Below are 18914 nucleotides of genomic sequence, written 5' to 3'. Positions count from 1 at the left end.
CTTTCTTTCTTTCTTTCTTTCTTTCTTTCTTTCTTTCTTTCTTTCTTTCTCTTTCTTTCTTGCCTGCCTCCTTCCTTCCTTCTTTTCTTTCTTTCTCCTTCTTTCTTGCCTGCCTCCTTCCTTCCTTCCTTCTTTTCTTTCTCTCTTTCTTTCTTTCTTTCTCTCTCTCTCTTTCTTTCTTTCTTTCTTTTTCATATAATGAGCACCTACTCTGTTCCAAACAGTGTTCTAGATGCTACAGAAGCAACCAGGAACAAAAATGACAAAGCTTTTGCTCTCTTTGAGCTTCCCTTCTACAGAGGGAGAATATGGTGGGGGGGCGGGTGGCGTTGGGGCACAGGATGGGAGAGACAGACAATAAATAAATAAGAAAAACATAATATATGTCAGATAATAACAAGTGCCATGAAGAAACATTTGACAGTGTAAAATGCCTGAGTCATGAGGCACTGGCTGTTCTTACCCAGCAAAAAGCCTTCTAGGGCAATGATACGGGCAAAGCGAACTGGAAAGTGTTGGGGAGAAGTCTATTTAAATGTGAGAATTCAAAGTTCCAGGTAAAGGCAAGTTCAAATTCCAGGCGTAGGAGGAAGAACTGCATGAAGGGCAGTGCCAGCTTAGCCAGAGGGCTAAGTATGATAGGAATGTAAGGAAATGAGATCAGAGAGGCAGCCACAGTTTCGAGAATATAAGGCTCTGGAAAACCGTATTTCGGATTTTATTCAAGTGAGATGGGATACTATTGGAGGATCTTGAGTGGGAAAGTGAAATGATTTGACTCAAATTTTAACATCCTCATTCTCACTGCTAATGGAGAAAAAGGATAGGGTGACAAAAGGGAAAGCATGCAAGAATCTAAAAGGCCACTGGGCAACCCTGGAAAGAGATGATGGGGACTAACACTGGAGGTGGTGAGAGGGAGTCGGACTCTGGGTGTATTTTTGAAGGTAGAACTAACAAACCTTACTAATAGAATGGATTTGGAAGAAAAAATCAAAGATGACTCTTTTTTTCGTTTTGTTGCAGAGACAACTGGAAAGATGGCGTTGACTCCAAAGATGGAGCTAAGGTTCACTAGAAAGGAATCTATATTTTTCTAAGACTTTTTGGTATTGTTACTGCTCTGATGTAGCTAAATTACACTGTGACTATTTCTAATTACTTTGGCTGCTAAATGGCTAATGGCTTAATTCATGTAAAGTACAGTGCTGGGACTGACTATGAACTCAGTGAATACTAGCTACTGTTACTACACTTTAGACCACAATTGAACTTCTAGTTACTATACTTTAGATCACAGTTTAACTTCAGTAAAATATCCGGAATAACCAGACCAAAAATTAGAATAGTTCATGAGAAAGTAACCCAATGTTTTCCGACTTGGTGACTTACCATCTAAGTAAACGAAGGGTGTTCAAGTGTGTGAACGCTCAGAAGAAACTAAACTTGAATGCATGGATCTCTGATTTGTTCTTTTGGAACACAAGTTTAAGAGCTAGAGATTAAAATAATTAGTGCTCTGCTAAGAGATGTTGCTGGGGGAAGGACATTTAACCTTTATAAACCAGAAAATGTGTTTTTCTTTCAGTCAGATTGTGTTCTGCTCTGTGCTTTACTGCTTAATTTTCATGAAAACAAACTCAATGTGTTTTAGAACAAGAACAGTTGGCAGAGCATGTGCGGGCCTTACATTGCCTATTGCTTATTTTCATAACTCTATTTAATTATAATTTACATATAATAAAATGCAACCATTCATAAGTTTCTTAAGTCTTGACAAATAGATAACATTTGTATAACCACTGTCACAATCGAGGTAAACAATATTACCATCTGCTTTCCCAGAACCCCTCATCTCTTGTGGAGATCACCTCCTCTATTTATTGTTAAAGATTATTAACTCCAAGTCACCAATCTCTGTCCAGCCAGGGAAAATGAAGCCTATGAGTTCAGTGGTTTTTCTCCTTTTGGGGAGAAGGAGGGAATTCCACCTTACAGTGACACTCCCTGGTATAGTGGGAAAGAGAGGGTGGTGTTAGTGACATACTTGCTGAATTTTATCTAATTCAGTCATCCTTTGGTATCTGTGGAGGATTGGTTCCAGATGGATTCCAAAATCTACAGATACTCAAGTCTATGATATAAAATATCATTTCATATGGGTAGGTTGCCTACCCATATCCTACTGTATATTTTAAATCATCTCTAGATTATGTATTATACATAATACAATGTAGAAGCTATATAGTTGTTGTACTGTATTTTAAAATTTGTATTATTTCTAATTGTTTTATTGTTACTTTTGTTGGAGGTTTTTTTTTTTCCTGAATATTTCCCATCTCTGATTGGTTGGATCTGCAAATGAGGAACCTGCAGATACATAGAGCCAACTGTGTTCTTTTCCTCAAGTGCTACTAGATAAAAGTATGTCTGTCTGTCAGTCTGTCTGTCTGTCTTTGGGTGGGACTTTCCTAACTTCGTACTGATGCAAATGAACAAATTGTGTACCTAAAGTGTGGAGAAATGATAGTTACCAAGGGAGAAAGACAAGTGCCCACCAGCCCTGGGCCCAAATCTTAGCTTTAACACCAATTAACTGCACGACATTAGACATGGGCCTCAGTTCCCTCATTTGTAAAATGGACAATAGTGGCCTCATGTACTGAATGGATCAGTTTGTGTCCTGGAGGGTAAGGCAGGACCTGCTTCTGCTGCAACACTCACCATCACTGCTTCACAGGCCTGGCCCAGAGGAAGGAGCTGATCCAGACTGTGGAGCCCACAGTGTATCTCTAAGTGTCTTCTAAATCTTTTGGCCTCACCTCAACTTTGGTTCCCTCAGAAAGATTCTTTTTAAAGAACCTGTTTCTTGTGATATTCTTTGTGGCACACTCCTCTGTGGCCCATTTTCATGGAATGAACATAATGAAGACAGGAAAAGAATCAAGAGTAGAAAAGGCTGAAAATGCCTGAAATAATCAAGTTGCAAATTTTTATGTGGAAGAGGCTCATTTCTTCATTAAGAAAGACATTTACAGATACGAAAATACAACCTACATTTTCTATTTTTGTTCATTTACTATTTAAGGTCTTTTTAAAAATAATGCCACTGTTTTATGAGAACACATGGGATGATTTATTACACAAGGTCAAAGTATTTTCACTAGAGGAGAGGCCACTGAACTGCAGAAACTCTACTTAAACTTTTCTCACAATCTAATTAATACCCACTCCTAGTTTAGAAAAAATTACTAGCATGCTTTAGTGTGTTCCTAATAATGAAATACACCTAACTTGTGGATAGAGCTTGACTCTCTTTGAATTGTGGTGTGGTGTGTTTGGGTTTGTACCCAAGTTCCTGATACTGTGGACAGAGCTGTTAAACCACTGGGGGCCCAGACTCTCTCATCAACCCAATGGGGATTGTAGTGAAAATAAATTGTAGCCTAAAAATGTTTTACACACACACGCAAAAGCACTGCAAGATGAAGCTATGTGATTTTAAAATGTAAGAAGTGTAATTTCTTTTGTTCATTCAATACATATGTACTAAGAATCTCGAATCATAATTCATGACTTATCCATAATGTAAAAATCTTGTGACCTTGGGTTAAGTAAATACTTCTTAGAGCCGGTATCGAATGTACCATACATAAAAAAGAAAAAACATTGATGAATTAACTTCTGCAAATTTAAAAATTTCTGGTTTTCAAAAAGAATGTTTTCTCTGTAATGAGAATGAAACACAATTCGCAGACTGAGAGAAAATACTTGCAAATTATATCTAATAAATAACTTATATCCAGGATGTATCATTAACTCCCAGTGTGCAATAATGATATGGGTGGGAAAGCCTATAAGAAAGGAATGCTTAAAAAGTTAAACAGATACTTCCCCAAAGAAGATGTATAGATGGTAAATAAACACATAAAATGACATCATTAGCCATCAATGACATGCAAATTAAAACCACAATGAGCTACTACTATAAATCTATTAGAATGCCTCAAATTGGAAAAAAAAAAAAAAAAACTGACCATATCAGTGTTGGTGAGGATGTGGAGCAACCAGAATGGTAAAAATGTGAAATAGTCAAATCACTATGGAAAACAGTTCAGCAATTTCTTAAAATGTTAAACCACTAAATGACCCAGCCAGTCTACTGCTAGGTTTTTATCCAAGAAAAACCAAAGCATATGTTCATACAAAGATTTGTACACAAAAGTTCGTAGTAGCTTTATTATGGTAATAGTCAAAAACCAGAAATAATCTAAATTTCTACCAACAGGTCAACAGACAAGAAAATTGTGCTCTCTCTTTATATATATATGAATACTATGTAGCAATTAAAAAGAAATGAACTATTGATATATGAAACTGTGAGAATAAATTTTAAAACAATTATTCTGAAAGCAAGAAGCCACACCAAGTAAATCAATAAATAAAAAGTATAGAAATAACAAAAATTCAAATAGCTGTATGTACTTGAAAGCAGATCATTATTTGCCTGGGAATGGAGAAAGGAAGGAGGGATGATGAGGAGGGCCTACAAACAGGATTACCAATGGGCATAAGGAAATTTTTACAATTGATTGATATGTTCATTTTCCTGGTTTCAAGGTATATACATATATCAAAATTATCAGATTGTGTATTTTATATATGTGCAATTTATTGTATATTATATAATAAAGCTGTTAAAAAACCAATTGATCATATTTGTTTGTGTCTACTTCTGAACTTCATTTTCTGTTCCATTTATCTATGTATCTATCTCTCAATACCACAGTGTCTTTGTTTTTTGCAGCTTTAGAGTGAACCCTGGAATTTGGTAGTGTGAATTATACCACTTCACTTTTTCTTTTTTTTTTTAGATGGAGCCTCCCTCTGTCATCCAGGCTGCAGTGCAGTGCCGCGATCTCAGCTCACTGCAACCTCTGCCTCCTGGGTTCAAGCAATTTTCCTGCCTCAGCCTCATGAGTAGCTGTGACCACAGGCATGCACCACCACGCCCGGCTAATTTTTGTATTTTTAGTAAAGATGGGGTTTCACCATGTTGGCCAGGATGGTCTCAAACTCCTGACCTCAGGTGATCCATCCTTCTTGGCCTCCCAAAGTGCTGGGATTATAGGAGTGAGCCACCACACCCGTCCATACAACTTCATTCTTTTTCAAAATGGTTTTGGCTGTTTTATTCCCTTTGCCTTTCCATACATATTTTAGAGTGTAGATTTTTTTAAGGGAAAAATATTCTGCTAGGATTTAAATCAGGATTGTTTCAAATCTATAGATCATTTTGATAATAATTGACATCTTAAAAACTGAGTTTTCAATCCATAACTATGCCATATCTTCAATTTATTTAGGTCTTCCTTGACTTTTTATCAGTGTTCTGTGTATTGATTTTTAAAAATCATATGTGTGAATAGATTATATTACCTATAAGTTTCAGTTCAGGATAGCAAATATGGTTTTATAAAGGAGTCATTATTGAAACCTATTAAGTCTAATAGGTTTCAGAACCTGACCTAAAGAAGTATTACATAAAAGAGAAGACTGACTTTCAGAATACACCAAGACTCAAGGGTTGGTGAAAAGAGAATGATTCAATGAAAGGTGCTGAGAAGATAAAAGGTGGGAGAAAAATATGGAGAATGAAATGTCAATAAGGCCAAATGAAGAAAGAGAACATTTATAATGGAGAATACATTCAACTGTCTCCAGTGCTATTATGTCATGTAAAATGAGGAGAATTGAACTTCAGATGTAATAATATAGAAGTTGTTCTTGTCAAGAACTGTTTCAATTTATGGAGGTGTCAGGGCTGGGATGGTGAGAAAGCCTGATTGGAGTGAGTCAACCGAGAAAAGAAGGAGAATTGGAAATAAGTTGAGGCATTTTGCTGAAAAGGGAGCAAAGAAATAGGGTGGTAGGTGTAGGAGTAAAGGAAAAGTCAATAATAGATGCTTAAAGGGGGAAATATCATAGGTATGGAAAATCTTACCTGTATACTAATGGGAATGCCACAGTAGATAGAAAAACATTCCAGTTGCAGAAGAAAGGAGTGAGCATAGCAGTAGTAATGTTTTGCTGTTGTTTTTGAGACAGGTCTCACTCAGTTGCCCAGGCTGAAGTGTAGTGGCACCATCGCAACTCACTGCATCCTCCACCTCGTGGGTTCAAGTGATCCTCCCACCTCAGCCTTCTGAGTAGCTGGGACTACTGGCGCATGCTACCACAAATGGCTTTTTGTTTGTTTGTTGCTCTTTTAGAGGCAGGATCCCACTGTGTTGCCCAGGCTGGTCTCGGACTTCTGGGCTCAAGAGATCATCCCTCCTTGACCTCCTAAAGTGCTAGGATTACAGGCATGAGCCACCACACTTGGCCCAGTGATGGTTTTTAATATGAGAGAGAGTATTGGATCTAAGGGCAACAGGAGACAAGTTAAATTCACATAGAAAATGGCAGTGTTCATCCATAACAACAGCAGAAAAGAAAAATATATATATATGGATCTAGAAGGAGATGGATATGTAGGTTTGAATATGTGCTAACATTTCAATTACAACCATTTTCTTAATGAAAAGGTAAAAACATGGACTAAGGGAGGCTGAGGGAGGAGGCATGGTGAAACAGCCCTCTGGAAGAATGGTGGGGTAATTGGCTTTGAAGGCGTAGTAAGATTGCCTTGACAGTAGTGAAGGCAATCTTCAAACCACTTGGAGTTTGAATAAATTTCAAGAGACACCAGGAAGACTGCTGTGTTTTTCTCCATTTTCATCTAGCTATTTTTATTAAAATAATTTCAACTTTTATTTTAGATTCAGGTGATACTTTTGCAGGTTTGTATTATATTATACATATTATATTATAGTATATATTAATACATATTATATAGATTATATTAATATATATTATCTATAATATATATTATATTACCTGGGTATATTATATTGTGTGATGCTGGGGTTTAGAGTATGATTGATTCCATCACTTAGGTACTAAGCACAGTACCTAATAGTTTTTCATTCCTTGACCCACCCCACCCCCAGTAGTTCCCAGTGTCTGTTGTTGCCATCTTTATGTCCATCAGTATCCTTTGTTTAGCTGCCTCTTTTAAGTGAGAACATGCCAACTTTTTTCATCTCTAAGGTACAGGTACTGAGTTGGTAGAAAATAAAGAAAACCAGGGTTTGAGTTTCCCAGGGAAATACAATGAAAGGAATAGGGCTAGAAAATCTGTAACTGTATATGGGAGTGACTGTAATGAAGGACTTTTGAATCCAAGTTGTATAAGGCTTAAAGTAAGAACATGAAGATGATGGACAATGCAAAGGTTAGAATCAATGCACTGGATCCTTGTGGGTGAAAATAGTAGAAAGAGGAAGATGAAAGTATAGGAGGAGATAGGGTGGGATATTAATCAGTAATGTCTAGAGTGCCCATGAGAATGAATGGCTGAAGTTAGGGTAGAAAATAAAATCACTGGAAGTGAGGAGGTCAGGGACTGAGAGGTCAAGGTATCGGAAAAATCACCTATGTGTACAAAAAATCATCAAAAATAACTTCAGAAACTGTAATGTGGAGTATGAATGTGAGCCAGGTACTGTGTTTTGACATCATTGGAGGAGCTATGGATAGATAACTGAAATAAGGAGGGAGAGCAGGTACTTCAAAGGCACTTGCCTTGTTTTATTAAAGGAAGGAGCAGGAATAACGATGATTCTGAAAGTGGCTACAGAACATCTACCACCTCCTGGCCTGACCTTATTTAAATACGGTGAAAAAATAGCCACTGTTTACCTTAAATATCTCCCTCTGAAAATATAAAGAATTGTGCAATATCTTTTGGAAGGATTATTATAAACAGTTTGAGAACACTGTAATACTTGAAGAAATGCACTTCAGTTATTTGCAGATTTGTTATGTGGAAGCTTCTAATATGTTATCTGCTATTTATGGCCTCATCTCAAATGGATGATATCATATTTCAAAAACTCAGATCCTTGAGCACTTTCATGAAAGTAAGGTCTCTACAAAAGCTATATGGAAAAAGTAAAAATTAGCCTGGAAAAGCTACATAGCACATATTTGTGTAGTAACTGAGCACAGGTCTGATTAATCCTTCTACTTGGGCCGGACGCGGTGGCTCAAGCCTGTAATCCCAGCACTTTGGGAGGCCGAGACGGGCGGATCACGAGGTCAGGAGATCGAGACCATCCTGGCTAACAAAGTGAAACCCCGTCTCTACTAAAAAATACAAAAAACTAGCCGGGCGAGGTGGCAGGCGCCTGTAGTCCCAGCTACTCGGGAGGCTGAGGCAGGAGAATGGCGAGAACCCGGCAGGCGGAGCTTGCAGTGAGCTGAGATCCGGCCACAGTACTCCAGCCCGGGCGACAGAGCGAGACTCCGCCTCAAAAAAAAAAAAAAAAAAAATCCTTCTACTTAAGATTAGGCAAATTTACTTAAATCTAGAAACTAGAAATTAGGGATAAACACACTGATACATTTGGATAAGGCCAGAGTGCTAGATGTTGCCATTTTTTCAAAGAAGATTTACTAATTTTATTATCCCCAAGAAATAGATTCAAAACTAATTATTACATATGGAAATGTACATATTATTACCAATAACAGAGTAAAAACCTAATAGTATCCCCTCTGGAGAAAAAATGAATGGGAAATGCATGGGAAAGGGAAATTATAAAGTAAATAGGCATTCCTCCTAAGACTTTTCACTCTTTGGTACATTAAAAAGAAAAAAAAATAGCAGGGAGAAAATGACAATGAATTAATGTGAAATTCTGATTTAGGATGACGAAAATCCAACTAAAGTGAAATAAAACAGCATATTCAAGTTCAAGCAGTATTTTAAAACTAAGTAGCCCCTGCATCTAAAAGCTGAACTAAAACTACTAGATTTGTGAAAGGAGTTTCAACATTAACTAGTGAACTGGTGTTTATAACACACAGTAGAAGGTATGCATTATTTTGCATCATTTCTGTCATAGAAGTGAACAGTTTGCCTACACTAGAAATAAAATCAGTTGACATTGATTACCAAGGAAACTCATGAATAAAACAAGATTGCTTAGGACACCAAACCACTCTCCAAACTATAACATCATAATTTAAAGTGGAAGATGGCAATACTCTAGGACTGCCCAGTGGGCTCTACCTAGAAGAGGTAACGGATGAAAGGAAAAAAAAAAGAAACAAGAAAAGGGATTTTAAAATTCACATATGCTGCTTGTCCTGCTGCCTCTGTTCTGATCCACAGAATTAAATATCCAAGGTAAATGTCTAACTTGTTCTGACATTGCTGCCCCAGAAAGTCATGGACGACAAGACACACTTTCTTGGTGCCCTGTGTGAGTTAATCTGAGGTTGGAGCATGTAGTTGATTGTACTGTGGCTTCCGATATCCACATCCTTCTTCAGCGTCCTCCCACTCTGACTGTGCATTAACTGTTTGCATGTTTTCAGCTTCTCCTGAACTCCTGACTACAACTAAGAGAAATGCCTGGACTAGCCTGCTGAAATATGAGACACATTGTCCCACCCCTACCCCCAGACGACCTGCCAGCTGATTCTAGAGACATAAGTCTAGCCAAGATCAGCAGAACTGCTCAGCCCACTTACAGATCCATCCAAATAATAAAGGGAGTTAAGACTTACGCTGACACTTTGGGGTGTCATGCAGCAATAATTGCGGACAGAGTGGTCAGGCTAGTCCACGAGTTGGACTGATTATCCCCTCCACCTCTGACAATAACTTGGGTGGGTCAGGGCCAACCACTATGAAGAGTGGAAACTGGGAGTTAAAATGAGTAAGAATTAAAAGTTATGGTATTAAAGCTTCTTTACAAATTTATAAATATGAGGATGTCATTTGAACAGCATTCAAGCCTCAAAAGCTATAAACTAGGTCTATTTACCTTAAGTGTATGATCTTTAAAGTGTATGAGGTGAGACTGGTTATTCCTCTGTGCACTATCTCCACATGATGCTTCCACACTCATCATTTTCCTAGAGCCCATTCCAAGGCACTTTAAAAATTTAACTTTCATTAAATAATAATTTTAAAGACTTTCCTAACTCCTCTTAGAAAGACTTGGTTTTCAATATTTCTTGGCATTTGAGCCAATGGTACCATGTCATTTACACCCAAAGCACATCTAGAATGTTGTCAGATGACAAGAACAATGTAATTAACAAGCATATGCAGATATTTTCTTAGGTTGGCAAAGTAGTAATTATTCACACAGAAAAAAAAAAAAGGCTAAAGGCACAAATAATAGAAAATACCAAGTCTATCATTCAGGACTCCCAAAACTTGTTGCAGGAGGCATGGTTTAATGTCCTTGACATAAACTTTCCAATGAACTCAATGAACTTTTTCTTCCAATTGAGTGGCCAGCGTTATCTTAAGCCATTTCTAACTGTATTTTCTTCACATTCTAAGCCCATTTCCTTTTCTGTTGCCAGCACTCTCTCTTGGCCTTCAAACAACTCTAGTTGGGCCTCTGTTCAAGTGGTAGTGCACACCCTACCTCCAAGGAACTTGTTGCAAATCTTGTTAGTCAAAAGTGTGCTCCATGGACCATCATCAGAGTCCAGTCCAGTCTACTTAATCAGAATCTGCATTTAAACAAAATCCTGACGTGAATATTTTTACTTACAATTATTTTCACTTTTTATTCTTTCTCTTTAGCTTTTATTTAGTCTTTACACTTAGCTATAACTTGGGGACTGTGGCAGTGGGTTCCATGGTTTTTTTTTTTTTTTTTTTAGCAGTTAAGCAGCCTATCTTAATCAGGAGGGAAAAAACTACTACATCACATAGTATTGCTCCTCCTCATAGCATTCACAAAGAAGCAGGCATTAAGGTGGAATTCAATACAACCTTCTTTAGCACTACGATATTATAAATCATACTCTCTTCTTCCTCTTGCATGCTATTAGAATGACTTCTCTATCTTCACAATCCTGCTCGATATTGAGAAGTCAATCATAATTCCACTACTTTATCCCACATCAACATGTTTTTTTCTCTTTCAGTCAGTATATGTCTTGATAATAGGTACTGAATCCTTTTTAACTTTTTAAAATCTCCAAAGCAAGATATAGTGCCTGGAAAACCAGTAGGTGTTCAACAGTACCCTCTTTTTAACTAATAATGAAAAGAATAATTTGGTCACTAATTCCTGAAATTTCAAATACTTGCAAAAACAAAAACAAAAACAAAAAACTTACCTACTTAAGCTTAAGTTAGTGCATTTTCATAGCCATATCAATTTGTTTCTCCTATGGCCCACTTCTCCTTCTAGGTTGATTCTAAAGATTTTAGTTTATGTGATAGAAAAAATAAATATCCATGGAAAACTTTAAATACTTTATCATTTCCGATGTGTACGCTTAAAAAAAAAAATCCCTTCTCCAATTTTTCTGAAATTATGGAATTTCTACTGATGCACTTTGTCATCTTTGATTCCCCAATGATTCCTGTAGTTTCTGATACATAACATTCAAATATCTGTTGAATGAATGAGTTATTTTTAAACCACCATGTTAGCATGTTACAATTAATGAAAAAAGTTCCAATGCAAAACATTTTAATAGGTTGTCAAATATACAGTTATTAGAATTATGTAAATATCACTTATAAAAATTGGTATATCACATTAGATGATTCTATAAAATAAAAACACAAATCACACATTGACAATAACCCCTGCAGTCCAAGTATACTCCCACAACAGTACAAATTACAAACACATTTAAAAAAAAACCCTAAAGACATTTATACATTTAAACCAAAGCAACTGTGACTAAATACATTCATTCATCAAGTACAATAAATTTAGCATTGCTGCTCATAGTCACTAATAACACAATTTTAGGTACAATTTCACATGCTTTCATAAATCTTCCAGTACAGTTCCCATAGTAAAGTGTCTTTGTGCACGCCATTTTCATTTATATGCAGTTGCATCATACATCATACTTAAAACTATTTCACTTCACAAACTGTTAATATATATTTTAAGTGGACAGTAGGTAAAAAATTTAAACATCAATGATGACAAAATCTAAAATTAAAGAAAAGTCTTGAAAGCCTATAGTAACTTGTTTACTTGCATGAATAATATTTTCACTTAGTACAGGCTATTAATACAAGTAATGAGAACTTAAATATTAACTCAAAAAAAGATAGAGGCTCCAAACTTTTCCAAGAAATTAATGCGTTTTCAAAGTAAAAATATAATCAGTCTGTAAGTCAAAAGTAATTTCATATTCATTGCCAAATTTAAAATAACAGTGATGTTAAGATTGAGGCCTAAAACTGTTGTACTAAATTGTAAAATACAGCAAAGACACAGCTCATTTGCTTGGGAATATGTAATGAAATGTTTCTCAGAGCAATGTTCATTACTTTAAATGGACAGTCTAAATAAATGTACCTTTGCCAGCAAGGAAAGTGAAAAATTAAGGCTTTTTTATGCTATCTGTAACTACTACCCAAACTTAGAGGTTACAATACTGCAAAATATTACTTCTCACTTCAACTGTTGTTAGTTGCTTCATTTCAACCCCATACTTAATATTTAGATGCTTATTTTTCTATATGTCTATTTTAATTAAGTCCCCAATCCCACCCCATCCAAAGAGAATGCTGAAAATGGTTAGGGCCTTTTATCTGTTTGGTTCACAGTTGTAATACTGGGGGCTAAAAATGCTTAACACATGGCATAAATCCAAGAAATATTTTTGAATGAACTAAGAAGCCTGGCCTCCACAGGCAACCCTATTTGTTTTTCCAAAGCATTAACAGATAATTGTTACCTCTTTAGATAATCAGATTGACAATTATTCAAAAGGAATAGATGTTTCCTAGGCTATGAAAACATCAAAAACATGTAATAGAAAGGATAACTGAGGGTACAAACATATCAAATCAAGACTAAAGGCACTGGAGAAAGAAGGTAAGCATTGTAAACAATTTTTAAAACAAATCAAGTTTTAAAGTATAAAATGCCAAACTACTAAGAGAAAATGTACTAAAATGATGACAATGCTTTACCATAGTAGACACAATTCCTGTAATTTCACAAACAGAATTCTTCCATTGTTCTATCGTTTTCTTTCACCCTACATCTTCTACAATATTCCAACCCCTATGTATTTTCAGTTGCGTGAAACAAAAAATTTCAACTGAAGGGTCTACGGTAATTCCTTTTTCTTAAATGATGTTATGAATTTGATACACAGACTTAATAGACATAAGAACATCATCTTGGAAATCATAAAATACTAAATTATGCTCAATCAAAATACAGACAAAGGTTCTTCAGTTGAACAGTTTAGAGCCCCATAAGAGCAAATTGTAGTGTAAAGAGGAAAAGTAAGTAAAATCTTTCCAGACACACGAAACAAAGAATAATGAGTACTGAGTTGAAATACCACAAGCTCCACATTAGAGCCACTTAATATACACATTTTCATAACTGTTTCTTGAAAAACTATTTAGATAAAATATTTAGCATTTATCATTGATTTTAATTTACTTGAATCTATGCAATGTCCATCCATATTAAAATATCAATTAATGTAAATACTTTATTACAAAACTATTATACAATTTAAATTTTTATTAGAGAAAGGTATTATTCATATCCACAATTTCTTAAAGTCCTTTTTAAATGAGTGTATTCCATAAGAAATACACTAAAATCATTACTTATGTTTCATAGAGGAAAAAAACTATGAGAATCCTATTTAGCCAAACTATATCCCTAATATGCTTATTTCTTAAGCCTTTACATGTTCAAATATGCTTGGTGAATAGTGATCATTCATCCCCACAGTGGTAAATTTCAGCATAACATTAAGTGACTGAGAGAGACTAAAATAGTCACATGTAGATTAGATAAACAGATACTTATTCTGTTATACCTAAGCTTTCTTATAAAGCAACACAAAATGAGCACTGGATAACAATAACAAATGTAAACAAACAGAATTAAATGTTAATCCCTTCCCTGAAAAACAACAGATAAGAGGGCTTCTTGCTTTATTAAAAACAAAACTTGATCTATTTTATCGAAAGGGTAAGACATTGATTTTACAAAATTATATTTCCAAATACAGATAAAAAAAACTTGAACAGTTACTTCAGATTTTATTGAGCTAAAATGTGCAAAAATCTGATAATACTTGTTTATTAAATTCATTGTACATAGGTTGATAAAATCCCATACAAAAAAAGCCTCAGTAGCTTGTTAAGATTCAAAATAGTGTTTAATCATCTGAACTTAAGATTTATTGAACCACTATCCAAATAACAACAAAATCCATATTGTAAAAGAAAAAAGTAAAACTAAAAATTTTCTGATTATCACTTGAAATTCATTCCCATTAAAACATAAAACTATAGCCAATATCCATTTGAAAAGTGAAGAAAAATTGGAAGTCCCTGTGATAATTACACCAATTCTAAATAAAAAATTAAAATCAAATTTTGCTATTACAAAATGCATGTGATCTTTTAAGTTATTCAGGTTTAACAGATTTACTAAGGATAGAGTTCATAGAGCATTTAGTTGGTACTTCTGTTTGGACTCGGGTATTTGCAAAGTACCCCCAGAGAAGGCTGAGAAGGTAAAATAAACATAAAATTGTGAAATTTTCTCCACACCACAACAAAGGCGCTCGGATTTAAAAATTCAATTTGTAACTCTAGAAGAAAAAGAGGAGAAACAATTTACAACCCCAAAATATTTTCCAGAACTATGACAAAACTGATAACTACCTAGAAATGTTATTAGTGAATCGAAGTGCAAGTAATGACAGCATTAACATCAAATGTATTTGAAGACTCAAAGTTTTAAATGTTTTCAATGACAAACAACTAGTTGATTTTTTTTAAGGTGGTGGGTGTGAAACAAAGATAATACAAATCTAATTTTTCCAGGAACAGTAGCACTGCCCCTGTCCCCATGAAATTAAGTTATAATTTCACCATTCAACATAATATAAAACTGTTTTGAATAAGAGTGAAATAGAAGCATGAATAGAGATACGCACCAAACCCTGTATTAGGGACTAATTTACACATGGTATTTTTGATAACAACCTAATTAGATACTGTCTTTCATTGCTTACTATAATTCTGAGAAACTGCTTTTAACAACGTTTACACTATTGCTTAACTAAATGGGGACATAAAAATACATACATTTTTAAAGAAAAAAATTCAAGTTATTTAGAGGAGAAATAAAACTTCAATTATTTACTTTTTTGAAGCTGCATTTAGATAAAAAGATATATGGTTTACGATACTTTTCACAATATAATAAATTTATATTCCAATTTTCTCATGAATGAAAGATTGTAAAAGAAAATATTTTGTTCCTCGAAAATAACATCTCTCTTCCCCTAATCTGGGTAAGAACAATTAGTGTGCCCTTAATTTCAAGACTTTGTTGTTGTCATCCACATCAATTGTCTTTTTCATGAAGTATAGTATTTTGAGAGAGAGATGTAAAAATTAAAGAGAAAATCTGCTTTTGGAATGCAACGATTCTAAATAATTTCACTAAGAAGCACCCTTTGATACGCTGGTCTGAACTTTAATATAAAACCTAAACAGTACTTATTTCTGAAGTAGAATTTTCTCCAGTTTTAATAACTTCATACATAGCAATACTAAGGACATCAACCTGTGCTTTTGAGATTTTGATAGGTGTTCTAATAACATAATATTTTAGATATGGCTCATTGTCAAGGTTGGGTGGACAGAGATTTCATGAACTGGCTACAGAAAGCTAACTAAACTCTTAATGACTGAATAATGGTTTGCATTTTGCTTGAGCCAAAAAAGATGTTTAAGCCACGTACCACCACATTCCCTGCTTAACATTCCTAAGTTTCTTTATTCTTCATAGTTTTCTAATGAACAAATAATTAGTTTTCCTGAGTAAGATTATAAAAAAGTTAACCTTTCTTCCAAAAGTATAAAGACAAATAAAATGTCGACTCACAATACAAATTTTTTACACAGCATTACAGTTGCAGAGATACTGACTGCTCCTCTTCATTATGATTGGCCCACCCTTTAAAAAGACTGTAACAGAGAATTCAATTGTCTAAAATACTTCGAAGTACAGAAATTAAATGCTTTAGCCCATAAACATATCCGTCATCTATTGTGTTGCTAGGGAACACATGAGCAAAATCTATCATTCGCACTTCTACTTCAGCGATCTCTTGGCAACCAGTGGGAAGATGGTAGAAAACTTTTTCCAGTTGGGAAAGTACATTTCCATTTAAATGTTCCTGTGACATGCTTTTCCATCCATTGTCTTGCTCCAGATTTTCAACTTTCAATGAAGTCTGACTGTGATGCTTTTTTGTATACATTTTCCTGTGACGAGCATACATTTTGGACAAGCTTTTGCCCACTGAAGCCTCTATTTTTCTATTAGCTGTGGAACTTAACACATGAAAGTTATTATTGTACTCTAGTACTTCTGTGTCTGACAGTTGTCCTTTGGACAAAAACTTTTCTGCCAAAGTTCTGTCATTCAATTTTGTAGTGGTTGGCTGAGATGAACCTTCATAAACAAATAGTAATGAACTTGCGTAAAAGTTAAGCTGCTTCTGGTTTTCAAACCACTGCAGAATTTTCTCAATCTTCTGAATACTGGCAGCAACAGCATCTTTTCTTAAGCAATACCCATTATGAAAAAATCTGGAGACTCCTATAAAAAAGAAAAATATGAGCATTATAATCAAATTATGAAATAACTATTATTTGGGAAGTAAACTCATCACAGAATTCTCCAATATTTTCCCCATCATCCCTTATAATTAAGTGAACAGTTAATCCTAGAATTTTAAGAATTCTAGTCTGATATAGAAATCTGACCTCAGCTTAATTTTTGGTGAAGATGCTCTTATTAGAAAACATTTAAATTACACTAACATGATATGAAATGTCCTATTTAGACAAAAGGAAATTTATTACATGTAGACTGATAGTTTACTTCTCTCACTATATTCTCTTAAGAAATAGGATTCCAGGCCGGGTGTGGTGGCTCATGCGTGTAATCCCAGCACTTTGGGAGGCCGAGATGGGCGGATCACGAGGTCAGGAAATCGAGACCGTCCTGGCTAACACGGTGAAACCCCATCTCTACTAAAAATACAAAAAAAAAAAGAAAATTAGCCAGGCATGGTGGCAGGTGCCTGCAATCCCAGCTACTCGGGAGGCTGAGCAGGAGAACTGCGTGAACGCAGCAGGCGGAGCTTGCAGTGAGCCGAGATCATGCCACTGCACTCCCTCCTGGGTGACAGAGCTAGACTCCATCTAAAAAAAAAAAACAAGAAAGAAATAGGATTCCAAGACTTGCTCTATTTGCTATTGTGAGAAATTTTACAGTAAAATTACTTGTTCGGGCTGGGCGCAGTGGCTCACGCCTGTAATCCCAGCACTTTTGAAGGCAGAGGCGGGTAGATCACCTGAGGTCAGGAGTTCAAGACCAGCCTGGCCAACATGGTAAAATCTTGTCTCTACTAAAAATACAAAAATTAGGCATGGTGACGTATGCCTGTACTCCCAGCTACTTGGGAGGCTGAGGCACAAGAATCACCTGAACCTGGGAGGTAGAGGTTGCAGTGACCCGAGATCGTGCCACTGTGCTCCAGCCTGGGCAATAGAGCAAGATTGTCTTGGAAAAAAAACCAAAAAAAACACAAAAAAACTTGTTTGTTAGAATCTCATTTAGAGCTAACTAAAACCTAGAGTCAAACTTAATTATTTTTTAATGGTACCATTACCAAATACCAAACCATAACTCTACTAATTTTCATTTGCTCTCAATAATATTGATTAAGTCAATTGTTCCAAACAGTTCAGCTCATTTTTGGGAATAGTGCTTTTCCAGGTTAGGTATATTATTGAAAATTGAGACCTTTAAATGTTTTAACCTATCAGATTATTAGGGCTTTTTAAAAACTAGGCCTAGTTTATCATACTTGGGAATTTATAGGTATATATAATTTGATTTCTGCTTTTAAATAACTTGTTCCCCCAATTTGGGACAGAAACTATTAAAAGATACGTTCAGGTATGACTGTATTAGTAGCATGGGAAAATATTTTTTAAACAGCCCATCTGAAAGTTATTTTGCTGTTGATTAAGTACTCCAAGGCAAATACTAATTGTTAAGCTCATGCTATGGATGTTTGCTTTCTATACACAAAATAAAAATTCTTCTACAAACTTTTTACACTATGCATAAGTTCTTCTCTAACTATCTTAGCAGAGCTAAGAATAAATGTGTAATATAATGTTATTTCCAGGAATCTAGGATATTGTTGTTTTTGTAATATCTTGGCCATAAATATTTTAGAAGCATATATGTATGTTAACAGATTTTATTTAAATCAGTTTAATGCCACTTAATTATTCATTATGTGGAGCTCTAGAAACTTACATAGTTCAACTACACATGGAAAAATTCAATAAAAATACATTACATGCTACAACACATATTTTAAAGTCTCTTATGTAACAAGCAGTTTTAATATACTATGATCTATAATGTTTACTTACAAAATAATTTTACAGACAACCTCTAGTTCCAGTATTGAGCTAGATGGTTGGTACACAGCTGTTCATTATTTTTTTAATTATATTAATAAGAAATAAATGAAAATGTAACAGGGCCATTCATAGTCCCATGGTCTTGATGTATTATGAACCAGGGCTTATGATTAATCCAATTCTGTAAATCTAAGTTTCATTTTTTTAAAAAAAAATTTATTATGAATCAAATCACTTTTCCAAGTGATAACTAAAACTGAAATAACTTTAGAATTATTTAACTGTTCAATCATAAAAGCATTAG

At 35.0% G+C, this 18914-nt stretch overlaps 1 protein-coding gene across 1 annotated transcript in view; it reads right to left on the bottom strand.

Moving 5' to 3' along the window:
- Positions 1-14023: 14023 nt before the first annotated feature.
- The window catches only part of IPMK (inositol polyphosphate multikinase), a 74141-nt gene continuing 69250 nt past the window's right edge, over positions 14024-18914 (bottom strand). The window contains exon 6 of the mRNA XM_011953461.1: positions 14024-16763. Coding sequence (XP_011808851.1) covers positions 16141-16763 — 623 coding nt within the window. The 3' untranslated portion in view covers positions 14024-16140. The remainder of the gene's footprint in view (positions 16764-18914) is intronic.

The sequence above is a fragment of the Colobus angolensis genome, unplaced genomic scaffold (assembly GCF_000951035.1).
Source record: "Colobus angolensis palliatus isolate OR3802 unplaced genomic scaffold, Cang.pa_1.0 Scaffold361, whole genome shotgun sequence".
Classification (NCBI taxonomy): domain Eukaryota; kingdom Metazoa; phylum Chordata; class Mammalia; order Primates; family Cercopithecidae; genus Colobus; species Colobus angolensis.
The sequence above is the reverse complement of the archived record's forward strand: the minus strand, read 5'-3'. Positions and strand labels throughout refer to the sequence as shown.